Source organism: Grammomys surdaster, unplaced genomic scaffold (assembly GCF_004785775.1).
Source record: "Grammomys surdaster isolate TR1022 unplaced genomic scaffold, NIH_TR_1.0 126121, whole genome shotgun sequence".
Classification (NCBI taxonomy): Eukaryota; Metazoa; Chordata; class Mammalia; order Rodentia; family Muridae; genus Grammomys; species Grammomys surdaster.
In genome coordinates, this window is record NW_021620929.1 from 5,455,041 (window position 1) to 5,480,651 (window position 25,611).

Consider the following 25,611-nt stretch of genomic DNA (forward strand, 5'->3'; position numbering starts at 1 on the left):
TGACCGTGCCATGATCACACTTGCTGCCTGCATAACTCCCCGAAAAGAGTTCTTTACGGATCTATGTTGTCTTTGCCCCTTTCTAAGCAGCTGGATTTGGTTTTGCCACTTCCAGGTAGAGAGTATTTGCCCTCACTAGAAGGCCGCTGTTCTTAGACTTTTTAGACATTAGGGGAGGAAAACGGCTCTTCCTGTAGTCTGTATTTGGAAGCCTCTGAGCAATCCTGCACAGGGGCCCTTACAATCAGGAGAGACAGACGGGCAGGAGGATGGAGCAGTGAAGCTTTTGCTTAGAGAGCGAGAAAGGATACACGTCTGGACCTCTAGCTGAAGGAGGGTCTCCTTCTGGATTGGGGAAAGGAACCCAGTTGGCAGGTTCTGAGTGACAGGTCCAGCATGTGGGAAGGAATGAGGTTCTCCATGGAGGATCCCATGGGGGAAGCCATGGGGAAAATTACTGATAAAACATGGGGAGATCTGGGATCCTTGGGACAGAGAACTGGATCGGTCGAGATATGACCTGGCAACTGTTATCTTTAGGGAGAAGAGGAAACCGTCAAGCTCTGTGGATGCTGAGCTGCATAGCCAGTGGGATGAAGGTAGTGAGGGTGACAGGAAGCTTAGTGAGCTGGGGATCTATTGTCTCTGTTCCATCCCTTGCCTAGGACAGTATGCAGTGGAAATCCAGATAGCATCTTCCCTGCAAAGGCTTGATGCTGTTGCCATGGAGGGCCCCTGGGCCTTCTCAGTCAAAGGGGACCCCTCTGTCTTTTTTCCTACTAAAAATGTGGTTTCTCAGATGTGGGTCCAAAGATTCTATTTACACTAATGATGAACTAGAACTACACTGGAGGATCAGTTATTAAAGATTATTAAATAATTACCTATACATAAGACAGAAACCTAGGCAGCTGTCAAAATGAACAGCGTGGGTTCCTATTTGTTGACACACATGTATGTGTACACCAGCACACACAGAAACAGAGTTGAGCGGAGAAGGGAAAAACAAAGACCATTCCATCCCTAGCTCATGTGTTTTCAAGCGTAGACAAGTATCTCTGAAAATATAGACATATAAATATTAATGGTGTTTTTCTGTGTGGGATTTTGACTAATTTTTGTTTTCTTTGAATATCCCTATAGTTTAGTAATTGTTAGCTTCCTTTCATATTTTAGAAGCATAAAAGTATTTTAAAATAAGAAAGCGATGCAGTGATAATGTTTGGGCTTCCGGTATCTTGCACAGTGCTTAGCAGAGATCCACCACGCAGGGACGGTGTTGAGTCTATTCTCTGGAACCTGAGCAGGATTTGAAGGCCAGCACTGTATCGTTCCAGGACACCTGTGATGGGCAGGCTGCTGTCCACCCTTCTGAGAGGAGGAAATAGAGCTTCCACTCTGGGGGAAGAGGAGGAGATGGGATGGGTAGCTCATAGGCTTTGTGGAGAAAGCATGCTCCCTGGCCTGCAGACTGACTTTGGGGGAGGGATGCAGCTGCTTGTTTGCCCCACGACAGATGTGCAGATTTGGCTCTCTGTATAGAAACCTCTCTATCCTCTGGACCGAGAACAGTGATCACCAGCAATGGGGTCTCTGTGTTAACTCAACAGACTTGGTAGGACCTTGGTGGCCACGGGGCTTTTGACTTGTTTATAGTCAGCAGCCATCCACCAAACACCTCTCACGAGGAAGCAGATGGTGAAAGCACTGGGGATTTGGATTGGGGTGAAATGGACAAAATTTTATGCCTCATAAATAGATAAAAAGGCAAAGATTAAACCAGGACTGCTCTTCCCTACGGTGGAAACATGGCAGCACAGGATTCCCCAAAGCCCAGTCCCTACATCTCCATTTTGGTTGGCTTTCCAAAAGCCACCTTCTTAGACAGAGAAATGTAACTGTTTCCAGAGTGACCCATTTCTGCTTGGGAGACCACAGAGCCTGTTCTTTCTATAACATAACTGCTAAACTTCATTCCACAGGAAGCCAGCCTCTAGACTGTGTGACACCTGCTGTTTTCCCACTGGCTGGATTTGGAGGAAGAGTTGGTCACAACAGCAGGGCACACATCACAGTGCCTCTCTTCTGGCGGGCCTGGGATGTTATATTTTCTACCCCTCTGGACCTCGGTTTGCTAAGGTAGACACTGACCCTCAGGATACGGGGATCCACATAAGTGGGAATACAAAGCAAAGCACCGAGAGGACAGAAAGTGTAAAGCACACCCCTCAATTCTGCTGTTGAAATTAAGTCCCTGTCCAATTCCCGCATCCTTCTTTATGCAGGAGGGGACGGAGACAGAGTCTCCCTCCAGTCTTGTTAGCATCTAGTTTTTGTTGAGCTTCTGAATGCCAATCTTTGCTGATTTCTAAAGATACCTAAAGCTATCAATGGATGCTCACAACTCCCGTGCAGCTGATGTTACTATCTCACAGACCTGAACACAGAAGCTCAGGGAGGTTGAGAAATGTATCCAGTGCCAACCAGGAAGTACATGTCGGAGCGGGCATCCATACCACTGCTACCCTGATGCGGAGGCTTGGGGCCTTCCTGGTAGGCCAGGCTTTCTCCTGTGGAATGTCGTGCAATCTGATATTCCCTCTAATGTGGACTGTGCCCAGGATACGCTATACAGACTCAATAGCCTGCAAATAGAGAAAATTTAATTCCAAGGCTGGGGCTTCCCGGAACTTTCTGGAACTGAGGGGAAGCTCTCACTGAAGCACCGACCACAGATCATCTGTGTAGTTTTCTTCATTTCTGTTAATCTCCTTCTCTAGACGTCTGCAATTACTGTGTGGTGTTCACCTGGACCTTACACCTCTGACAGGAAGTGCAGCTTGTGGTGTTTTGTTTTTTTGTTTTTTTGTTTTTTGAAACCTAAGGAAAACTTGTCCGTGTGAATCCCTCCACAATGGAGAATTACAATCTCAAGTGTATCAAATTAAAATAGAAGATGTGAATCAGTTTTACAACTGATGAACAAACACTTTAAAAAGACCTCAAGAATCACGTGTATGTTTTCATTCACCTGGAGACCTTTGGCAGCAAGCTGCCTTCAATCAAGAGCTCATTTCTGTGGGACCCCTACACCTCAGTTTCAGAGCTGGACTCCAACCTAGGCCTAATTCAGGAGGGCCTCCTTTACCCCAGCCTTTGCTTCTCGTTCAAGGATTTAACATGCCTTGGGTCATTTGATAAAACTGCCAGCAAGAAGCATCTGGGAGGTTTGTGGATTAAAGCCTTAACCCAACTGTGCTGAGAACCAAAGGTGACATGTAGATGGTCCCCACAGAGGAAAAGAACTTGTGAAGAACGATCAAGTACCAGCACCTTGAAGGATGAGAAGCTGCTCAGAAGTCCCCGAGAAGGAAGTCAGGACTAGGCAAAGAATTCTGCAATGCAGTAAAATCGCCAGCAGGTGGCGACAGCTTCCTGTGCATTCTCCCAAACCCACTGGCGTACAAACAGGAAGCGAACATTGTTGATTTAAGCGTGATCAACAATGAAGTCTTCTTTTTTCCTTGTCCCTCGCACCTCCATCTCTCTGTGGTATCCCCTCCCTAACTTACTAAATTTTCAGCTGGCAGCAACACGGAAAGCAAGCCAGGACTTCCACTGCTCACTGCTGTGGAGAGAGCCCAGAGGCTGGTAAATTCCATTCCGTCTCCAGCAGGTCATTGGGGACTTAGTAGCTTCCTCCAACCAGCAGCTCTTAGGTTAATACCTGCAGCAGCAGGTTTGCTTGACCAAAGCCGCTTCAGGAGCTGGGGAAAACAGCTTTTTGGCAAAGCAAACGGTAGAACTATTAAGTATGAGATAATTGTTAGGGGAAATATGGCCAGCCTTCACATCTTTTAATATACCTAGCACTTTATCTGTATTGATCTGCTTCTGCTAAAGAGGAAATTCAGAGTTTATCTACCTGTCTGTGCAATCAAGTGTGTTGCTGGACCTATTGTTAAGTCACAGAAGCCCCGCTGGGACCCTCCCTCTTCGTTTCTAATTTCCGCACCCATGGCAAACATGAATAATCAGTGGGGTTAATCAGCACTTTATCTCCCAGGTGCTGTGCGTGTCCAATATCCTGAAGTTTGAACGGCAAGCAGACAACAGGAATTCCCAACGCTGGCAGGGGGGGAGGCTCAATATCAGAGGCCCGATAGAGCAAATCATTTAGGAGTCAGGAGAAGGGACATGAATATCCTGTAGCTATAAGAAGTCATTAGAGTTAGCAAGACGTGACTAGGCATTTTTAAAGGCGATGTGAATGGTCCATCTGGATGCGGGCTAGAGCAAGGGGAGAGCTCTACAGAGATTGGTTAAAAGCCTACTTACTCGTAAAAAGTTGTCCATCCGGTTTCATCACTCTTGGTGGCCAGGAGTCCAGTGTTCCCATCATAAGTCATGAGGCCCAGCTCCAGGTTCTGCGTAGACACGGCTTTGAGGCCTCCATTAGTGCCCACGGTAAGGGTGATGATCTGATTATCCGGCATGAGCAGGTGGCGGGGCATGCCACTGCTGTCCCGGCGGATCTTTAGGGAATTCCCGTTGTTGTCAATCAACTCGGTGACGTCATTGTCAGCGCTGTATGTGAAATTGTACAAGTATTCCCCCGTCACCAGGCTCACAGTGTACTGATGGATACCATCAGCGTTGAACACGTACAATTCCTGTTCCCCCGGAGATGCAGCCTCATACTGGTTGAATGCGTTGAGAACAGGTTTATTTTTGCTGACCGCCCTGATCCGGATATTCCCGAGGTCGGCAATGTAGATGGTGCCATCCGGAGCCACGGCTAAGGAGGACGGTGAGTTCAGGATGGCGTCCGTGGCGTAAGCGTCATCTCCCGAGTAGCAGATGCAGTTGACATCGTTTTTGCAGTCACAGTCCGAGGCTGCCCCCGCTAAGAGGCAGATCTCTCCGTTGGTGGTGACCTGGCGGAGGCGGTTGATCTTCTTCTCGTCCGTCTCAGTGATGTAGAGCACCCCAGTGTGAGAAATGGCGATGGCGCTGGCTGACTCCAGGGCAGAGTGGATGGCAAGTTTGCTGAGCGAGTAGTCGATGCCGGGAACCTGGCAGTGCATAGGCCGTCCCGCGATGATGCTCACCTGGTGGTTCTCGGTGATCCGCAGGATGACATTGTTCTCCAGAACGTACAGGGAGTTGTCCATGGGGTTGACCGCGAGGTCTGTGGGCCATTCTAGACGGACCTGTACACGACAGATGGCATTTCAAGAACAGCCTCTAACATGTTGACTTTATCATCTAGGAGAAAAAGACTTAGCTTTTAAAAATATTTATTTTATTTTATATGTGTTAATGCTTTCCCTGCATGCATGTTGGAACCTCATGTGTGCCTGATCAGAGAGGATAAGGCCATTGGATTCCCTGGAACTGGAGTTAGGGATGGTTGTAACCCACCACATGGATGCTGGGACTTGAACCCAAGTCTTCCTCAAGAGCAACAAGCGCCTGCTTGAGGCATCTCTCCAGCACCAACTTAGCCTTTAAGCAGCAAACTGTACTAGGAATGCTCATCACTGAACCGTTTGCCTGAGCTGGCTGTTAATGAGAGAGAAGAGAGGCGCATGTGACAAACTCTTCCTTCAGTTTCATCTGTCCTGACTCGATCCTGCCAGCTCTATCCACGACACTGTTTCTCAGCTTCAGATGACTAACCAGGGCTGCAGCCACCCACTGCGGTGTACAGGTAGATACGTGGATAAGAGACTCAGGCACTTCAGCCCATAGTCAGTTCTGCAAGCCACGGGCCAGGGAAGGGTGTGTTCATTTAGAGAGGACACATTTGTCTAAATTGGAGAAAAGCAACCATGTGGCTTGGAAGGTGGCCCTAGTCAAAGAACAGACAAAGAACGGGCTGGCTAACAAACTACAACTTGAGCGTTTGAAAAAAAAGAAAAAAGAAAAAAGAAAATGAAATGAACAAAGCCAAGTCAAATACATTCTTCCTCTGTGGAATTTGAAATAATAATAATATCTCAGTAGCAAGTTGTCAGTTTGTTGGGAAATTTGAGTTAAAATTTATGAGTTTGACCAAAGGTTGAAAAAAGACTCTTATGGACGAGTGAACATACATGCTGGCCTCTTTAAACGAACACTGCACATTTGAGAAACCCGTGGTCTCTGCCACTCACTGTAAGAGACCTGACGAAGAAACACACACTTCGGAGGCTGATTGAGGAGGGCTTTGCTCCAGTAACTACTACACAAAGTGGAGGTTTATATAGCAAAGATACAATCATTCCAGATTAACAGGGAAGTTCTGATTGACATGTAACACCAAACCATACAGTCTCAGATCTTTGAGAATGATGGAGACGGGGGATAATTACACAGCAGCCCCTACCCTGTAATCTGCTACTGCTGGAGTGTGCTGCCAGCTTTGCTTCTTAGAGTAGAATTGTCCTCTCTGTTCTCTCTCTCTCTCTCTCTCTCTCTCTCTCTCCCTCCCTCCCTCCCTCCCTCCCTCCCTCCCTCTCTTTCCCTCCCTCTCTGTCACCCTCCTCCTTCCTCTATCTCTCTATCTCCTCTCTTGCCTTTCTCTTTCTCTTCCCGTCTCTTTTCCACCCTGCACTTTTCATATTGATGCCTTGATTCTTCCCCAGATGCCTCCAGAGTGCATGTTCCCAACTCACATTGGAACATGAGGGAACCATAGGCTGATCTAGGGGTTGATTAACAATGATAAATAAAGAGTCCTACCTGGGCCACGTCCATGCTAGAATCACAGCTCAGTGGCCGGACAGCTGTGAGGTCATTGGAGCCCAGCAGGGTGGAGATGATTCCATTTTGGTCAACCTTGCGGATCATGGTGGCATCAACGAAGTACATGAGCCCATTCTTGTCTACTGCAATACCTGGGGAAGAAAGCATAGGATATATATATTATTATTATTATTATTTGACAGGAGGGTGGTTTGTGGAGGAGATCGCGGATGCCCTACTCTGGGCATGATGTGTCTGGACCAGGGACCTTACTGGGATGGGTAAGCATCCTCAGAACACTAGCTCTCAGTCCTTTAAAGGCAAACATTTCTCAAGGACACTGTGCGGTGCTGTGCTGTACACAGTTCTCAGGGTGTTTGCTCTATTCCCTCCAGCCAGTGACATCACCTTGAGCTGAAGAGGAACCAGAGTCACAAGTGAATGAAGAAACAGCCCTGACTCTGCTCTCTGGGAAATGAGTTATTACCAAAGTTCATTGCTCTGAAAAATGATGGGTAGTGTATTGCTCAGATACCCTTCACGACTAATCGTGACGACGAGGCTGAGAAACAGCCATGCTTTCAGCCACAAACTCCCAATTCAAAAATGTATCCTCCAGGAAGAATTCCCAATTAAGCCTTGACTCCAATCAGCACTTCAGTGCCCCCAGGGGACACAGAGCCCTAGCGTTTCCCTGTCGCAGCAGGGCTGATAAGACACAGACTGCAGCTTCTATTTCTTTTGCGTTTTCATCTCAGTGCCCAAATACAAGGCTTGGCATCCTTAATCCATGCTGCAGGCTGCTTGCACAGTAGCTAAAAATGCTAACAAGAATTAGCCCCTGATACGATTACTCCTTAACCCCAGGCATCTTTACTCCTTTCAAATAGATGTTCATCGATCCCAAGAACTCCTCAGGACAGGAATCATGGAAACAATACCCATGCTTTTATTGTATTATTTATTTAATTTGTGTGTGTGTGTGTGTGTGAGAGTGTGTGTGTATACATGTAGATGTTCATATATGTGTACATGCATGAGGAGGCTGGAAGTTGATGTTGGGGTGCTCTTCCATTTATTTATTTATTTATTTTGAGATAGGGCCTTTGATTGAACCTGGAACCTGACGATTTGATATAATCAGGGATATCCCCCTTAGTGTGGCGCTTCCTGAGGGAGAGTCCCTTGGCCGGGAGATCAGCTAGACCAACTGGATTAACCTAAGGAGGAAGACAAGGGCATGTATCTCTGCCTCTCTGGAGTAGGGTATTACAGGTATGTACATTGCACCTGATCTTTCTTACATTAAAAAAATGAAAGGAATGAATGAATGAATGAATGAATAAAGATGTAAGTGCTAGGGACCTGAACACTTCACTAAGTGAGACATCTATCCAGCCCTCCTCCAATTCATATTCTCCTCTCTCTCTCTCTCTCTCTCTCTCTCTCTCTCTCTCTCTCTCTCTCTCTCTCTGTCTCTCTCTCTGTCTCTGTCTCTCTCTGTCTCTGTCTCTGTCTCCTCTCTCCTCTCTGAAGCTCATGGACAATTTAATTAGAGTTTAAAAGAAAAATACGCAAGGCAGGCAAACTGTAAATCTCAGCAGCTGCCTGGAGGAGGAGGAGGAAGGAGAACTAGAGGAAGCCATGCTATTTACATTGAGACAGCCTGGAGGCCAGCCACAGGGTGGATGAGCAGGCCCTTGGCAGGGAGGGGAGCTTTAGAGAAAAAGTGAGAAAGCCCGAAGTTTCAAATAGCCACTTAGGCCCCTGCCAGCTTCTGGAAGAAAAAGACAGGAAACAAGAATAAGGCAGTAACCTCTTTCCCAGTCAGGGCTCAAAAAGGCAGGCAGACTCAATGGAACATCATGGCGGCTTGTAGTGACTGCACCAGGGGCTGGGAATTCTGGGAAAGGAAAGTGCACTATATCATTAAAGGGCGAATTATTCCTCCCATCACTGGATTAACCTAAGGAGGAAGACAAGGGCATGTATCTTTCTAGAGCAGAGGTTCTCAACTTGTGGGTTGTGACTCCTTTCCAGGGTTTGGGGTGGAGGGGTTCGAATGACCCTTTTACAGGAGTCACCTAAGGTCATCAGAAAACACAGATATTTACATTATAATTTGTAACAGTAGCAAAGTTACAGTTGTGAAGTAGCAACAAAAATTTAATTTTACGGTTGGGGGGCGGGTCCCCACAACAGGAGGAACAGCATCAGGGTCACAGCATTAGGAAGGTTGGGAACCACTGAGCTGGAGGTAGATTGTATTCTTTCAGCTAAAAGGAAAAAGCATTACCTCACCGAGCACCTTCCCCTCCATTCTTAACTGCTACAGTTTTCTTGGGAATTCGTAACACGACAGAGGTGGTGTCTCAGACTTTGAATACACTAGTCTAACATCAAAGTCTGGTATGGTGGAAGCCCCTGGGCTCTACTGTTTCTTTAGCCCCTACAGCTGCCTCTCTGACAGATGGAGCTAACACTGCCTTCTGGTCCTCAGTGACTGGAAGCAGTCAGAGAGTCCAGGTGCAGACTACCATGTTTCTATAAATGGTATATGTGTGTGGTAAAATTTACTTTAAGAAATAAGTCCTTTACTTTAATAAAGCCCTGAAGCCTCAACAATAAATGATCTTAGGGGAAAAAAAACCCACAAAACGGTCTTTAGGTTACATGGATTTGCTCAGCTTGTAGCAGGTTTTCCGTGCGGGGTAGAGAGGTCTCTCTCTGTGATCTTTACCTCTAGGGCTCATCAGGGTGGCGTCCACAGCTTTCCCTCCATCCCCGCAGCGGGCCTCATCAAAGGGTAGACACTGTTCGCCAGTCCCTGCCACGACTTCTGAGTTCCCAGCCAGGTCTTTGGCACCGCTCAGAGACTTGACTCGGTAGATTCGGCGACTGTTGGTGTCAGAGACGTAGAGCGAGCCGGTCACGGGGTCTACAGCCAAGTAGTACTTGTGTCCTGGGCTGTTGCTTTAGGGAAGCACAAAGAGGAAAGAAGGGACTATGCAGCTGGCCTCCTGGGTCGGAGGTGACTCTTACCTTTTTAGTGTTTTTTTCATTTTAGTGACTTAGTGATGCCCTTAGATAGATCTCAACACATCCTGGCTTCCAGATACTCATGATTAGACTTAAGCTTCTCATACTATTTTGGGATTCAAGGATTCCCATCAAAGGAACAGAAGGTTGCTTCATTTAACTGGCAAAAGACCCCTTCCAGTCCTGGCTGTTTTAGAGCAAGGATAGTCACTCAATGCCAGCTTTGTGTATTTCCCTTGGGCTTAGTGTACTGTCTCATGGGATTTAGGAACCCAACCCCATGACTATGTTCATCTATGCCTCCACAAGACCTCCACGGTCACGAACACTGGAGCAACCTGGAGTTTTCTAAGGCTTCGGTGACTAGCTCCCCAGAGTGATCCCCGACCCTTGGCCTTAGAGCTGATTGTTTCCTAGGGTTTATGCAAACGCAACTAGCATTTAGTGCAACATGTAGTTGTCTTGCCAGCATGTCCAGCATATGCAGTTGATTCTGGCCAAGCCAGCATCCAGCATCTGAATTACTAGCGCAGGAGATGTAGTTTTCAAGTGCTGAAGTAACACCAAGATCGCAGGTGTGAGTCCTGAACCTCCCTGGATATGAATCCTTTATGTGTGTGAAGTAGTGTGTGTTTTCTCTGCCACGCCTCTCAGTGTCTTCTGTGAGTCTAGTCAGAATGGAGAAAGACTCAGAGAACTGGCTCAGGATTAAGACATGGAAAATGTCTGACTTGAACCCAGCTGGGACCTCGGGTGAGTGCTTTGGCAACATCGGGTAGCAGCCTTCTTACTTGGGAAATGACACCATCAAATCTGATCTTTGCTAATGGTCCTTCTGGCTCAAAAGCTGATAGCTCTCCCTTTTGTAGTGTCTTCTCATGGTGGCTGGGACCAGAAAGAGTGCTCAGAACACTCCAATGCTGATTATTCATGTTACCCCCCCCATCTCTTGGGGGTACTGGTGAGTGCTGCTCTCTGACCCAGTGGGTGGGTCCATGTATCTAGAACAAGTGAAGACCCTTTTTTCCAGGTATTTTTCAATTATATTCTGGAATGATTGGGGGAGGGGTAGGGGTTGAAGAGGTGAAGGGAGAGCTTGCGTGATGGCAGTCTGTGTCAGGTGCGTTTGTCCTGTGGACATTAGCTGGTAAATTACTAATTAAAACACTATCATTTGGGTTCTTGCCTGATTTAAGAAAAAAAGAGTTAAGAAGCTATTTTGGGAACTATTTGTGCGTTGAGGCCATCTTTAATTCCTGCTATTAGGACTGGTAATTGAACTGGAAGTCAAGGTCTTTTGAAAGAGTGGGCTTCTCTGGGTTTTTTTTCTTTCCCTTCCCTCTCCCTTTGTTTTCTGTGCACCCCCACCCCCACTTTTTTGGCCAAGTCATTAGAGAATATCTATATATGCAAAACAAATTAGGGCAGAAAGGGAAAAAATCCATGCCATTTTTTAATTAGATGCTGCACCCTCTTACTAAATGAACAGTAGCTGGCATGATCCTCAGGAAGATCAAAGCACTGCACATCTGTGTCTATGTGTGAACAAGATAATTAATTCTGGACTTTCTAGGGAACCCGATCTGAGGAGGCTTTTCCAAATCTCTGGCAAAGGAGCTGACAGGTGGGGTTAGTGGTTGCTTTGGGAGACCATTCTTCAGGTAGTTTTTCTAACCATGATTCTCAGAGAACAGTTTTGGAACAATGGAAAGCCATGCTCCATATTGGGAGCTGTGGTGAGGAGCAAACATGGCTGGCCTGTGAGTTTCCAGGGAGAGGGAGTCTTTGGGAGGAGCAAACATGGCTAGCCTGTGGGTTTCCAGGGAGAGGGAGTCTTTGGGAGGAGCAAACATGGCTGGCTTGTGAGTTTCCAGAGAGAGGGAGTCTTTGGGGGGACATTTCTGTTTTTTGGGAAAAATTGGCTGCATTGGAGTATCTATCACCAGCCAGTTCGGTGGGGGTGGGGGTGGGGTTCAAGATTTCAAAGGCAGAGATTTTTTTTCCTTTCCTACAAATGGCCACCCCTTTGAGCATAATGATACCAGGTAATCTGATGCTTTTGTTTTGGTTTGTTTTTGTTCAATTCTGATCCATGGTCACAAAGGGTTTTATGGCTGGTGTTTTTCATGGGGTGGAGACAGCCTTCCTTAAGTTGCCCTTCTCCTCGCCTCCAAGAAGGATGAGAATCTTTTCTATCAGAATACTCAGGCCGTGTCTACTTCACTGCAGGGCTCATGTGCATGTGCATACATGCGTGTTGCGCATTCGACATGTGAATTCTACCAATATGATTTCAAATAGCCTTGAATCAGCACCTCGACAGAGGGCCTTTAGCCAAAAAGTACTGGGTCTATATCTTTCATATTACTCAAGGGTGATTTAACTTTATAATAATTCTCAATGTACCTAACTGTTGGATTCATTCTGACCAGTAGATTGGCAATTAACTTGTGTTGTGTGTGCGTGCATGCATGTGTGTGTGTTCATGTGTGTGTGTGTGTGTGTTTGTATGTGTGCTGTTTAAATGACCACATATCTAGGGGAAAATCATTAATGAGTTGAAAATGAGTTTTTGACCCGTTTCCAGTTCATTAAAGCTTTTGTGAACCCAGTCCAGCATTTACAAAAGCCCGAAGTTTGCCTCAACTGTTTAGCCCAATTATGGACCACACTGAGCAGCCGGGACAGAGGTTCACCGAGGGTTCATTATCATGCTCTCTCATCTCCCAGAAATTCTAATTACTGTCAGCTTATTTGGTTGCTTTTTGACTGCATTTCATAATTGCAAAAGCTTATCATACCCACAACACACAATTAGCACATAAAAAAGTTACTGTATTTGGTACATAAAAATATACGACATTACACAAGAAGCACAAAAAACAAGAAAGCAAACACAAGGAACAAACGAACCATAGCAAATTATATGGGAAAGAGTTCTTCATCTTACCTATGTTTAAACTCTTTATTTCTTTATAGAAAGAAAACAGAAGGAAAAAAGAACAAACAGTTAGCTGAGGAATTGATGATAACGCAAACATAACATTTTTCTTTTCTTTGTTTCTTGTATAAAGAAACCCCCCATCCAAGCAATCCTTTTCATTTTTTTTTCCTTTCTAACTGACAGTTCCTGGCTCAATTACTTGGGAAGAATCCCCTAGGTTTAGACTCCTCCTGGCCACTGGGGAATATGCACAAAAGAACACTTGGAGTCTCTGACAGGCCAGGTGGCTGTCATGGGACACAGGTGGCAACAGGTGAGACAGGACTTCTGGCTGATGAAGTGATGGCAGGTGGGTTGCCTCTCAGGGGAGGACACCTGTTGACTAGGAATGGCTTCTGTGAGTACGGTGGTAGAAGGATTCGGAAGCCAAATTCAAGGTCAGCTGTCAAGAACTCTATGATTGATTTATAATGTCTGGGTGTAGAAATCCTGGGTGTGGAAGAAGTATAGGTGTAAATGTGCTGCTGATTACCATAGATGCACCAAAGGTAGAGTCAGGACCATCCCAAACAGAGAATCCCAGCTCATACCAACTGTAGCATGGCAAAGTCTTTGCCCTCTTCTGACTCATGAAATCACTTTCCTCTCTTGCTCATGCCTCCTTCCTCCCCATCTCACTCGGATGAGCTGCACACCCCTGCAACTCAGATTCATTCTTTCTCCCTGTAGCAGTCATGACTGTGCCCATTCATAATATTCATAGGCAATACTATCTTCTTGTGTTTGGAGCCAGAGACTCCAGTTAGCACACCACTTATACGAGAATTGGGGGTGGGGTGGGGGGAGGTTTCTTGCCTTTTTTTGTTCCTTAAAGAACAAAAAGACATTTCCATTTCAGGAGGAAAGTGGCTGAAATGTAGCATTAGGGAAGAAAAGTGTCTAAAGTAAGGAAATCCACTCCCAGTTCCTAAGGTTTCTAGGGCCAGGTAGAATTCTCTTTCTTTCCAGCTGAGAGACAAGGCTTGGGAACAGGACAAAGAGTGTTAGATGCCCTGATTCCTGAAGAGCAGCTCAGGCCTCTGCCGGGGGGCATCATTAGTGGGAGGTTTGCATAGAGATTACACTTTTATATTTTATTCTAACATGTTAGTTTTTTTTTGCGAAAAAAAAGTTAATTAAATGATGCTGATAACTCCTGAGCTCTGACTGACAGTGTGCAATTTAAGATTCAGTCTGTAAAGCCTGGTGTGTCAGGGTGGCAGCCGGGAATTCTCGCGTCTATTTTATATTGCTTAATGAAAGTGAAATGCTATCTGCCACCAGTGGTAGACACATTTGCCTCTTAATTATTGCAATATCAATTTCATTTTTTTTAAACTCAAGATTTTGTGAGAAGGCTGGATGGGATTTGGGTCTACAGTCCTGACCTACTTCTCTAAGACCATCTGTTTTACATTGATTACTATAATATCAGTGTTGGGGGAAGAGGGCAGGAGGGGAGGAGGAATCAAGCATAGGAATGTGTGGAGTTTGAAAGATCATATGGATATGAACTTTGGATAAAGGACAAAGTCACTGCTCATCTAGTCCAGGGCAAGCGACAAGCCAAAATAATTTTGGTCAGTCCGTGCAAATGAGTCTAGATGCCCTACTTCTGAGGGACAGGCTTTGTGTGAGCATCTTCAACAACCAAACCCTTCAGGCACACCCTTTGAGGGAAAAGTGCTGTCTCAAATTTAAGAAGCTGAGATGGATTAGCATTTCACACTGCAAAGTCTCAGAGTCCTCTGCAAAAGCTCCAGGGTCCTTCCTAACCTCCTCAGCCCATCAGCCAGAGCTGTCGTCACCTTGTCTTGTGATGTGTGTGTGTGTGTGTGTGTGTGTACACGCTTGTCTTTTCTACTCCTTTCAGAACAGGATAAGACTTACACATCTCTGCATTGCTGATACTTCAGAAAGAGTAAGGGCTGGAAAAATAAATCTTTGAGTGCAGGGAGCATGGAATGAGGTTACCTCCCTTTGCCATGGACTAGCTGCATTCCCCTATGTTCTGATCAGAAGACTGAAGCTATAGACAGCTGGGATCACTGCGAGCCCTTCCATTCCTGTACACATGGTGTCCTCTCTTTTCCCCTTCAAGTAGAGTGCAGATGGGCCGGACATAGTTTTACTGTTGCTGCTCTAAGCACAGGGACTTAATTCGGGATACATTTAGTTGACTTTTAGAGGGATGTGTTGAGGTGGTTTGTTGTACTTTCAGCATCTAGCAAAATTATTGCAAGCCATTCTGTCATAAGAACGGCTTTTGGGAATGCTTCTGCCCTACTGTGTTGATTCATGTAGCATCTTTGTAGGGCATGTGAGAGCCACTGCAGAATCCATCCTTCATGGTTTTATGTACATTGGTGACAAAATGATTAATGAGCACCAGTTCAAAGAGCATTACAAGAAAATGTGAAAGGCCCAGTAATATTACAAAGGAAACTTGATAGAAACTCTCCAAATTGTATACTTCTTACAACTTACATGTTATCAACAGCCAGTCATGCACATGAAAGCAGGTTTTTTTACTTTATCAATAACCCGAAACCAATTTTGATCAGTTATATGGGAGGAGAGAGTTATTCTGTCTGTTCTTTCTATCGATAACAAAATCAGAAAATAACCGTCACTTAAACATTAATCGAAGAGCTGGGTGTGGTGGCACTAGGGAGACCAAAGGATCAGGAAAGGATTCATGGCCATCCTTGGCTAAACAGCAGCAAATTCAAGGCCAGCCTGGGCTAGGAGATGCTGCTTCAAAAAAACTCCCAAACAACAACAAAAATCCCAAGACAAAACAAATGAAAAACAACAACAAAAGTACCCAAAGATAATCAAAGAGGTGTGGAAAAAAATCAAGTATCACAGAGGAGGAATAGGAATCAGAATATACAAATATCCAGTCATCTGTGTGTTGTGATGCTTGTGCTCTCTATGGCTCTTAAAAACATGCTGTTTTTTCCCTCATCTTATAGAATATTATTTTACTTTTCATTCCCTCTCATCCAAGTACTAACTAAACCTGAACTTCCTTAGCTTCCAAGTCCAGATGAGATCTAGGGAAGTCAGCACAGTACCGTGGGAGATTCTTTTTCTCTTAATAAAATTTCTTATTATTTAGTTATTATCATTATTATTATTGTGTGTGTGTGTGTGTGTGTATGCGTGTCTTGTGTGTATAATGTGTATGAGTGCAGGCATGCACATGCCACAGAATGTTTGTGTAGAGGTGAACAGACAACTTTTGGAGTTGATTCTATCCTTCCACTTCGGGTTCTGAGGAATGAAACTCAGGTCGTTGGCTTTGTGCAGCAAGCACTTTTTATCCACTTGCACACCCTACCCATAATCATTTTTCATTTTCAATTCATAATTTGTTTATCTTCTTTTTGAGAGGAAACTCCTAAAACTGTGTTAGCTTTCAGCCCCATGAGCCTCCATCTGTCCTTGATCAAAGGGCTTTGGAGACAGAGCCGGGAGGTTAGCCAGAACTGTTTGGAGACAGGGTGCTCACTGCTCACTTGGGGGCGTTGTGCCTTTCCTGACCCTCTCATCTTCACGGCTGACAGGAGGAAGGCCGCTGCCTTCTCTAGCTGCAGCCACAATGTCCACCCTGGTGCTCACTCAGTGGGATGGGTCCTTGCTGAACTCTTGGGTCAAGCTTGTCTTTGGGGATTCTGACTTCCAGTGTCTATTGCTTTTGCTCCCCAACCCCCAGGTTCCCACTTTTGTCCAAATTTCTGCCTTCTCCAGCACTGACACATGTTAGCTGGACAATTCCTCGTCCTGGAGATCTTCCCTAGTACGAGATTCTTCACAGGGCCCATCCAAAAGCATGGGATGGAGGGTGATCCCCACCCAGGAAGCATCATCACCTTTGTTTGGAAAGTGGAAAAGAATGTCAAACATTAGAGGAGGTAGTCTTATGTCTTTTAAAAGGAACCACATCAAGAGATGTTAGAGAGATACTGCACCTGCCCCCCTGAACCCCCTCCACCGTCTTGCTTGCCATGACATGGCATCTAGTTAGAGCGAAGGATTTATCTTTGAAAGAATTTCACTCTAAGATGTCAGTGGCTGAGGGCTTTACTCTGTTTAGGTTTTCTATGGACCAGGTGGAGAGAGAGGACGTTAATTTCAGGAGGGAAAAGCATCTTCTAAAGGTCGGATATTAGGCTTTCCAGGAAGGTGGGTGTTGAAAATGCGTTAAGTCAAAGCACACAGGTGATAACCATTGTACTCTTCCAGCATTAGAAGTTACTGGAGTGCAGGGCTGTATAGGCAGAAGTGGAGGAAGGCCCAGAGAGGATCACGGAATCACTTCAATAACGTCTTGATTCGGGGTGAGTAGTAAAGTAGGGCTGGGTGCTGACTCCAAAATGGAGTTGCTAAGCTTCCAAGCCACAACGGAGAAAAGATGCACAGGCAAGACAGGTGTCTCTCTCCATCTCCCCACTCCCCCCCCCCCCACCCCCTGCGGGTGACTGTTTTGAAGAGAGGGGATTGACAGCCCTTTGTTTTCAGGCATGTAGTGGGAAGAAAAGAAGAATCAAGTCAGTGTTCTTGTAAAAGCTTAACTCCTAATAGGCTCTGGGCTCCTGGCTGATGAAAGGAAGAGCAAATTCTGAAGACAGTTAAAGAAAATGGGGGAATAAAGAAAAAAAATCACACAGCTGTCTGGAGAAAGTGGGAAGGATAGCCCTCAAGCTGCCCTCGACGTTACCACATAGGCTTGCTATGTTTTCCTTTGATGGGGCCATAAACTTTTATCATTGTTATTGAGGTCTCTATAATATGAGAGATATGGAATCAAAGGCCAAATCCAACAAGGAGGATAGAAGAATGACTGGTTCTTGAATTCAAGCATCCGTGTTGAACACCCAGGACTGGCTGGACACTGCTCTAGGCATGAGAGGGCAAAGATGACCAAGGAGTCTGCTGTACAGAAGCATACACACCCAAGCCCAAAGAGCCACACAGAAATAACCAGACAAGGTAGCAAGTAGTGTTCACTCCAATGGAAAACCAGAACGCTATACTCGGGGAGGAAGAGAAGTTTCTTCTAGGAAGAGGGGAGTTTCAGAACAGAACCAATAGGTAGGCAGGAAGAGGTTACCTAGGTTGAATGGAGATGTTGAGTTGTACAGACCACATGGATTAAGATTTGGAAGTGGGAATGCACAGGTCAAGACTGATTTGCTTTGAACAGAAAGAGCCCTGACAGAGGGGGAGGTACATACATGGGGCTGGGGGAGGGGGTAACAAGTGGCCCTTTGAATAACCTAGTCCTGGAAAGTGCAATGCAACCACCACGTCTCTCCACAGCTCTCCACTGCCTCTAGCACGCCTAAGGGGATGGCTTTCCTGGACTAAAATAACAGCAGCAGCAACAACAGCTACAAACCAGGCCCAGGAAGGAGACTTCCCCACCCAGGAAGTTCTGGAGCAAGAGCTGTTGAGTAATAGAGTAATAGTTTGGAGTCCCTTCACTGTCTGTCTCTCTCTCTCTCTCTCTCTCTCTCTCTCTCTCTCTCTCTCTCTCTCTCTCTCTCTCTCCTTCTCTACCAAGTCCTCCTGCTTTCATCCTTCACAGTGCTGTTTCCCTAATGGTTCCTTTAGCTCTTCAGCTCAGCTTGAAGTGCATTTTCTTCTCCAGGTGCTCACCTTTACCCCCAGCAGGATATTTCTTGAGTCAACATTTCATTTCTCCTGTCCTTGCAAAGGTACGTGTGTGCCTAACACTAACATTCAGTAGCTGTTATCTTTGGGTACAACTGCTGTATCTCCACACACCATCCCATACATACATACATACATACATACATACATACATACGTATATGTATGTATGTACATATACATATATACATGCATACATGTACATATGCATACATGTATATATGTATATACATGTATGTATGTATGTACATGTATGTATGCATGTATGTATGTACCCTTACAGTACCTGGCAGAGTTTCGACTCCTGAGAATACTTAGTGATAGCTGCTGGTGGCCAGGTCACTAATGTCTTTCTCAGCAGGGGCTGTGAGGACATTGATTGCTGACTTGATTGGACTGAGAAGTGCCTGAGAGATTAGTGAAGCTCTCCTCTCAGTGTGTCATGAAGGTGTTTCCAGAGATGATTGTGTCATGAGGACTCTGACCTAATGAACTGCTTAATCTACTGATGGATTAAAACAAAAAACAAAAAACAAAAAACAAAAACAGAATAGACTGCAGGGCACAGGGTGGTGGTGGCACCATGGAAGGCGGGCCCCCAGTTGGAGAAATCTAGCTTGAATGCTATCTTGTCTTGACCCCTCCTATGGTTCTGCTTGGCTTCTTGTCTGCCATGGTGTGATCTGCTCGGTCACACCCTTCCTGCTAAGCTAGACTGAGGTCTCTGAGACCTTGAGACAAAGTCTTTCCTGTTATCTTGTTCTGTCAGGTCTTTTGCTCACATTGATGAACGTCTAATGGACACAGACATTCAATGCAAGCATGGCCTGTGGCGACAAGTCACAGGGAGGCTCAGGCCCAATCCTAGGGCTCTCTCTTTCCTCCCTTCTTTCTCTTCCTCCTTTCTCTTCCCCCAAATCTCCCTTTCTTCATTCTTTACACATCACCCATCAGGTTTAACTGGATGGTACATCTCCACTGGAACATTTCCATATCCCTTCAGAACTGTCCAATCACCATGACCCAAATCGTGGACCACTGACACAGTGTCCCTATGAATTTTCTTGCCTTCATCTCTGCATTCTTACAGTCCATTTTCCACAAACTCACCAGAGCCATCTCTTAAAAATGGCAGTCATATCATACATTAGATACATCTACCCTCTACTTCGATCTCTAGTGGCTGCCCATTGCAAAAGACATGGAATTTTTGCTTGACTACATGCAAGCAGACACTTGTTGATCCTAAGCCTTACCCTCTTCCTTACCAATCTGGGTTCCTGCTGCTCTTCTGAGCTCACCAGGCCCCCCAGGCTATGGGGTCCTTCAATTAGCCAGGTTACTGGCTGGATAGAGATCTTTTGCATAATGTTTCTGTGCCTGGAATGCTTTCCCTTAGATACCCTATGGCTAAGGCCATCATTCACGGCTCAGCTCAAATGCCACCAGTAGGAGAGGTTTCTCTGACTATTTTGCGTGTTTTTTTTTTAAAGCCCTTTTATTGCCCCTGTTCACCTTGGTCCCTATGTCTTGCTCTGTTAGATCTTCCTCAAAGCATTCATGTCTATTTGAAATTATTTTTTCCTCTTTTCCATATGATTCAACTGGAAGCTCCCTATTGGATCACCAACCCAGCATGGGGACATAGTGTCCATTCACCAGATATTTGTTGAATTATCCCCTCTCCCTCGTTCACTCATTTGCATCTTTCTCCCCCTCTGTACACATCCTCCTCTGGTTGAGGATCTGGAATCAATCCACCCTGGAAAGGCATTTTCTAGAGCATTTAGGGGTCTCTGTTTGCCCAACACAGAGAGGAATCTTAGTCTTCAGACTTAGTAGCAAGCACTGGCCAGGAAGAATCTTCCAGGATTATAAGAAATGATCTAGTTAGGCCAGGTGCTGTTGTGCTACATTGCATACTAGTAAGTACAAAAAGACCCAGTGGATTTACTAAGGGACAGCACCCAGAGGTCCTTGACAAGACCTTCAGAATGAGGAAAGGAGTGTTAGTGGTCTTCACACTTTGATGTGTGTTTGAGGCTGCAACTGAGCTAAAAAAAAAAAAAGACTCTTGGCTCGTTTCTGGGTTAGGGACTATCTGTTATCCTTGTTTGAGGCTGAGTTGCTGAAAACTGCATCAAGTAATGTGGATGGTATTTTAGATAATCAAAATATTTCCTGCTCTGAGAACCCCAAATTCAGTCATCTTTCACCCAGAGAAACCCAAGAGCAAGGAGGAATCAAAAGAACATAAGTTTTCTGGTATATCCATTTACCGTAACTCCAAGATACTGGTCACATTTCGAGAGGGAAAGATGCGTCGGATATAATTGAAGTCACCAACAAAGAGGCTCCCATCGATCCCCACAGCCAGGGCCACGGGGGCCAACAGTTTGTTGCCTTCAGCAAGGCCATTGCAGCTGGGACAGGAGATGCTTCTGCGGCGACCGTTGCCCATGATGCTAGTGATGATGGCAGGCTGCTGGGTCAGGAACTGGTTCTCCCCTGTGCCTTTGTGTAGTATTCCTGGGGAGGGAGGCAGGGAGGAGGGGGTTACACAACTCTGTGGGGAGGACACTTGGATTGACCTACTAGATTGGGTGGGAAGTGATAGGGAGAAAAGGAAACATTCCTTTGGGGTGTTCTCTCATTTCATCGTAACGTAGAGAGAACAGCCATGGGAGATCCAATCCCAAAGCTGTCTGATGTGGATAGTTTACTAGCTGGGGAGATAACAGAAGACCAAAAACAAAACAAAAGCAAACCCCCAAACCAATGAAGTACAATAAGGCTGGTAAACTGAGACTGACTTCTAAAAGGACAAATGGGGGAAATCTATGAATCTTGTGAGTATTTGGTTAAATAAAAAAGTGCCCAAGAAAGGGCCACCAGCCACTTAAATGTCAGAGCTTGAGAGCCTAAACTAGTGATTCCCTTTATTCATGAATGTTTTATTGTGCCAGGGATGGAACCCAGGCCTCTATGCATGTCAGATGAACACCACCCACCTTCCCTAGTCCCTAACATACCGCTTTTCACATTGAGGGTGTGGTGCTTGTCCAGGGACCAGCCACCAAGGTTGGAAGGGTCCAGCTCAAATCCCTGAAGCAGGGCTGTCCTTTTCTCCCACAGAATGAGACTAGGGCAGGTCTCATATTCGAACCCGACGGACACTGTGAGCAAAGGGTTTGGGTGAAAAAGAGGTGAATGGTTACTCAGGAGCTCCTTAGCAAGAGTGAGACTCTCGCTTTAACAGGAACACCTGTTCCCAACACTTCAAGAGGTGGCTGATAGCTTTGTCCTCAGGATTCTATCTGATAAAATCCAGATTTTTGAGTTGAATTTAACTTTGAAACTTTATGCAGTAGTCATGGGAAGGCTTTTCTGATGAACCCCTGACTTTCAAAATGACCCACAGACATGGAAGGAGAAGAGTCATTTCCTAACCTAATACTGCACAAGTTTCCTTAAACATGGATGGGAGGCAGTTTCTGCTAGCCTGCTCCGTCTGTAATGCATCTGTTATGTCTCATGCTGTTTGTCTCGTGTTGTCTCTGATTAGGAGAAAGGCCTTTGGAAGCCTAGTTGCTCCTTGATAAGGAGATTATGGGGGCAGTAGTGTGTAAGGAAAGATGCTTAGCACTGCTGGTCTTCAGTGTCTGCAGGTTCTGTATCTAGGAATTCAACTAGCACCATATAGACTGAAACGATATATTTAAGGAACTATATTGCATCTGGACTAAATATATACAAGCATTTTTTCCTTGTAGTATCATCCCCTAAACAATATACACTATAAGTTGGGCAGTAGTGGTGCGTACCTTTAATCCCAGCACTCAGGAGGCAGAGGCAGGGTGGCTCTCTGAGGTCTGAGGCCAACTTGATTTATAGATCAAGCTCTAGGGAAGCCAGGACTACATAGAGAAACACAGCCTTGAAAAATCCCACACTCAAACTTAAATCAAAACCAACCCCCAAAACCAATATATATTATAAAAGTTGTCATGGGCTGGAGAAGTTGGCTTAGCAGTTAAGATCACTAGCAACTCTTACAGAGGTCCTGAGTTCAATTTCCCAGCACCCACATGGTGGTTCATGACCATCTATAAAAATTATTCAGGGTTGATTTAAAGAATATGGGAGGATGCATGAAGGTCATATACAAAATGCTATGCCATCCCATACAAGGAACCTGAGCGTCCAGAGATTTGTATCAAAAGGGGTTGTAGGGATGAGTGTGCACTCCCGATTCTAGAATGTACCAAGAGTGGCTGGAACCCATAGAGTGTAGCTTGCTAGTTATGCTGGGAGTCAATGAGTGTCAGACCCTAAAACCTTGTGTGTAAAAATCGTGCATTTGTCACACAGACAAATGGAAGAGAGAAAGGAGGAAAGAAAGGTCCATCAGCCCTTGGTTCCAGTCCTGTGCCTCATGTACTTTCCCATGTGTTCATGTGGTAAGCGAGGGCTCTGTTTCTCAGAGGGCTGTGCTGAGAGAGATGAGAGGGAATGGTGAGGTGCCATACATCTTTAATTGGAAGGCTGCTCTGGAAATCTGAGGCATTGTTATATTGCTGTTCCTAGTACATTAAACTCTTAACTATGTGTGTCACCTTTGGGGATTCTCTGAAGCTTTTGAAAAATCCTGAGATACACAAATGTTGATATGAATGCAGGATACATTTTTATCTCAACAACAAACAAAGCGACACATGCATCCCTGAGCATGTCAAGGCTTGTCCTCTCTGACTGCCAATCATGACTATCCCAGTAGTCAGAGATTGCAGATATCCGTCTTGTGGTCCTGATGCACTGTCTCTAACTGAAAAGGATCAGGACTTGTAGAAGATATGGGAGAAAAAAATGACCAGGTCACATAAAGATGCTTGATAGCAAATAAAGAAGGCATCACCATCGATGAGGGTCATGTCAAAGGATGTGGGAGTCAGCTTAAAGAGACTCTTAATGACCAGCGACAGGACTTTCTGACCATTAACAAGCATAATGACTTCAATGGGTTGAAATATACTAGATCTATTTCAGTCTATGAGTTCATAGTGGTATTTAAGAAAACATTCATATGCTACCCTTGGAGGATAAGCCAACTCATTATACTGAAAAGCCAGTAAATACAAGAAAGAATCACGTATTTGTCCTTTCTTTCTTGTGTGAACTGGAGCTCAAATAGCCAAGTAGTTAATGAGAAGCCACCTCTATATGAAAGTATTCCAGCTAATGGTTGAAGACTCAGTGACAGACTGAAAATATCATTCTGTAATCCTTGGTGACCTGAAATATATAAAGACTGAGCAACCATGTCTGCCAAAGTCTAAAGAGACATCACCTCCACCAGGCCCCTCTTGGTAGAACAGCACAATGCCTGTCAGGTTGTACTTCCTAAACTAAACACCAAACCTGGGCCAGAGACAGACTCAAGACCCAACTATCCATCTGCAGGGGGTGAAACAGTCAGCCTCCAGCACACAAACAGTCAGCAGATTTGACTAGAGATTCTATGGGCAAGCAACCCAATTTCTTCAACAACTAAATTATGAGGTAAAACAGAGAGACATAGGGAAAGTCAGATTAATTTCAAGAGAGACATAGAAAATGATATTAATTAAAATTACTTTTGCATTTAAAAATTTATTAGTTTGTGTGTATGAGTATGTGTGTACATGCTTTGTGTGTGTGCTTTGTGTGCATGCTTTGTGCTACTGTGTTCATGTGGGGAGCAGAAGACAACTAGTGGGAGTTGGCACTCTACTTCCACTCTGTAGGTTCCAGGGCTTAGCCCAAGGTGCCCTTATTGCTGACCTGTCTTGCTGGTCCCAGTTAATAATATCCTTTTACAAAATCTAAGGGAAAAAAACCATTATTTGGATATTGTTTCTAGCATTTGAGGTATTAATATTTTACAATATTAAGGAGGCAATTGAAATTTTTTCTTCCTTTCTTCCTTCTTTTCCCCTTTCCTCACTTCCTTCCTTTCTTCTTTATCTTTCTTTTGAGGCAGAGTCTTGCCCAGTGTTGCTCAGACTAGCCCCAAACTAGTAATCCTCTTGTCTCAGACACTTCAGTGCTAAGAGCACAGCTGTTTGCTAACACAGCTGCCCACCAAAGAAAATAATGGACAGTGATCAGCTGTTTGGTTATACTAAAATACTGTGATTTTTGTGATGATTAAATTGTTGATATTGTTTCAAAGCTTTTTAGACACACATGTTGATATATTTCACATGAAATAATGGGATTTCTGGAACTTTAGTAAAATATCTGATCTAGGAGAACAGATCTGAGTATGAAGGAACAGAATTCAGCATAGTCTGATGGCCGGGGCTAGAGAGTATAAGGGCGGATTATCATGTTCTACTTTGTAGTATTGGCTATTGATTCAAGATAGGCTAAACTGGATAGAATTCTCTTTATTAGGCAATGTTTTTAGATTAAATGCACTAGGGACTCCGGGAACTTTTCTGGTTAAGTTACTGACATCACTGATTGATGAGGCTGACTACTGGGCCATATCTTGAGTACTTGTAACCTGCTTGTTGTATTGGCTTTAGAAAATTTAATTCCTGCCCCCAACACCCCCCAACCTCAGCAGTACCATGAAGTTTGCAACAAGGTCTACTTGAACCATTGAGTGGTTATCGAAGGATTTGTTACAAGGCTCTCTGCACAAAGTGACTGCCTGACAAACACTGCCACTTCCAGTGAACATTCCCAAGTTCTCTGGCCTCTTACTTTGGTCATGTTTCTCACAGTCCTTGAGAATCACATGTGTGGAGACGGAGAAAATACAAAATGCTCGTTCCAAATCACCAGTCAGCTCTCTACAAGTAGGAAAAAGCTAGGCAGATACCAACTCACAGCCCAAACTCTCGTAACTGAAGACCTTTCTCTGAGGTCCACCTTTCCTGAAGGTAAACAGCCCCAAAGGCAATGCTTGGAAACAAGCAGTGTAGGTCTCAGATCTTCTCAAGACCCAGTGTCTTACTCTCTAGGTGTATTCACTGCCATTTGCAAGTATGCTCTCTGAATCATGAACCAGCCCTTGACTACTTCTCGATACTCACCTACGCTGACCACCTCATTTTAGCCACTGCCTCCCCTAGCAGCTCTGGAGCACCCTTTTTCTGATTCTCACATGGTTCCTGTTGGATTTTCAAGTTT

The 25,611-nt window shown here is 45.0% G+C and overlaps 1 protein-coding gene across 5 annotated transcripts in view; it reads right to left on the bottom strand.

Annotated features, from left to right (window-relative positions):
- Tenm2 (teneurin transmembrane protein 2) overlaps positions 1-25,611 on the bottom strand; it is a 939,787-nt gene that overhangs the window by 35,820 nt on the left and 878,356 nt on the right. For all 5 annotated transcript variants that reach the window (XM_028756460.1, XM_028756459.1, XM_028756458.1 and 2 more), the window contains 6 exons: positions 21,465-21,608; positions 20,712-20,961; positions 12,719-12,739; positions 9,470-9,702; positions 6,727-6,881; positions 4,339-5,213 (listed from right to left, as the gene is read on the bottom strand). In XM_028756460.1, the coding sequence (XP_028612293.1) occupies positions 4,339-5,213; positions 6,727-6,881; positions 9,470-9,702; positions 12,719-12,739; positions 20,712-20,961; positions 21,465-21,608 (1,678 nt within the window). The remainder of the gene's footprint in view (positions 1-4,338; positions 5,214-6,726; positions 6,882-9,469; positions 9,703-12,718; positions 12,740-20,711; positions 20,962-21,464; positions 21,609-25,611) is intronic.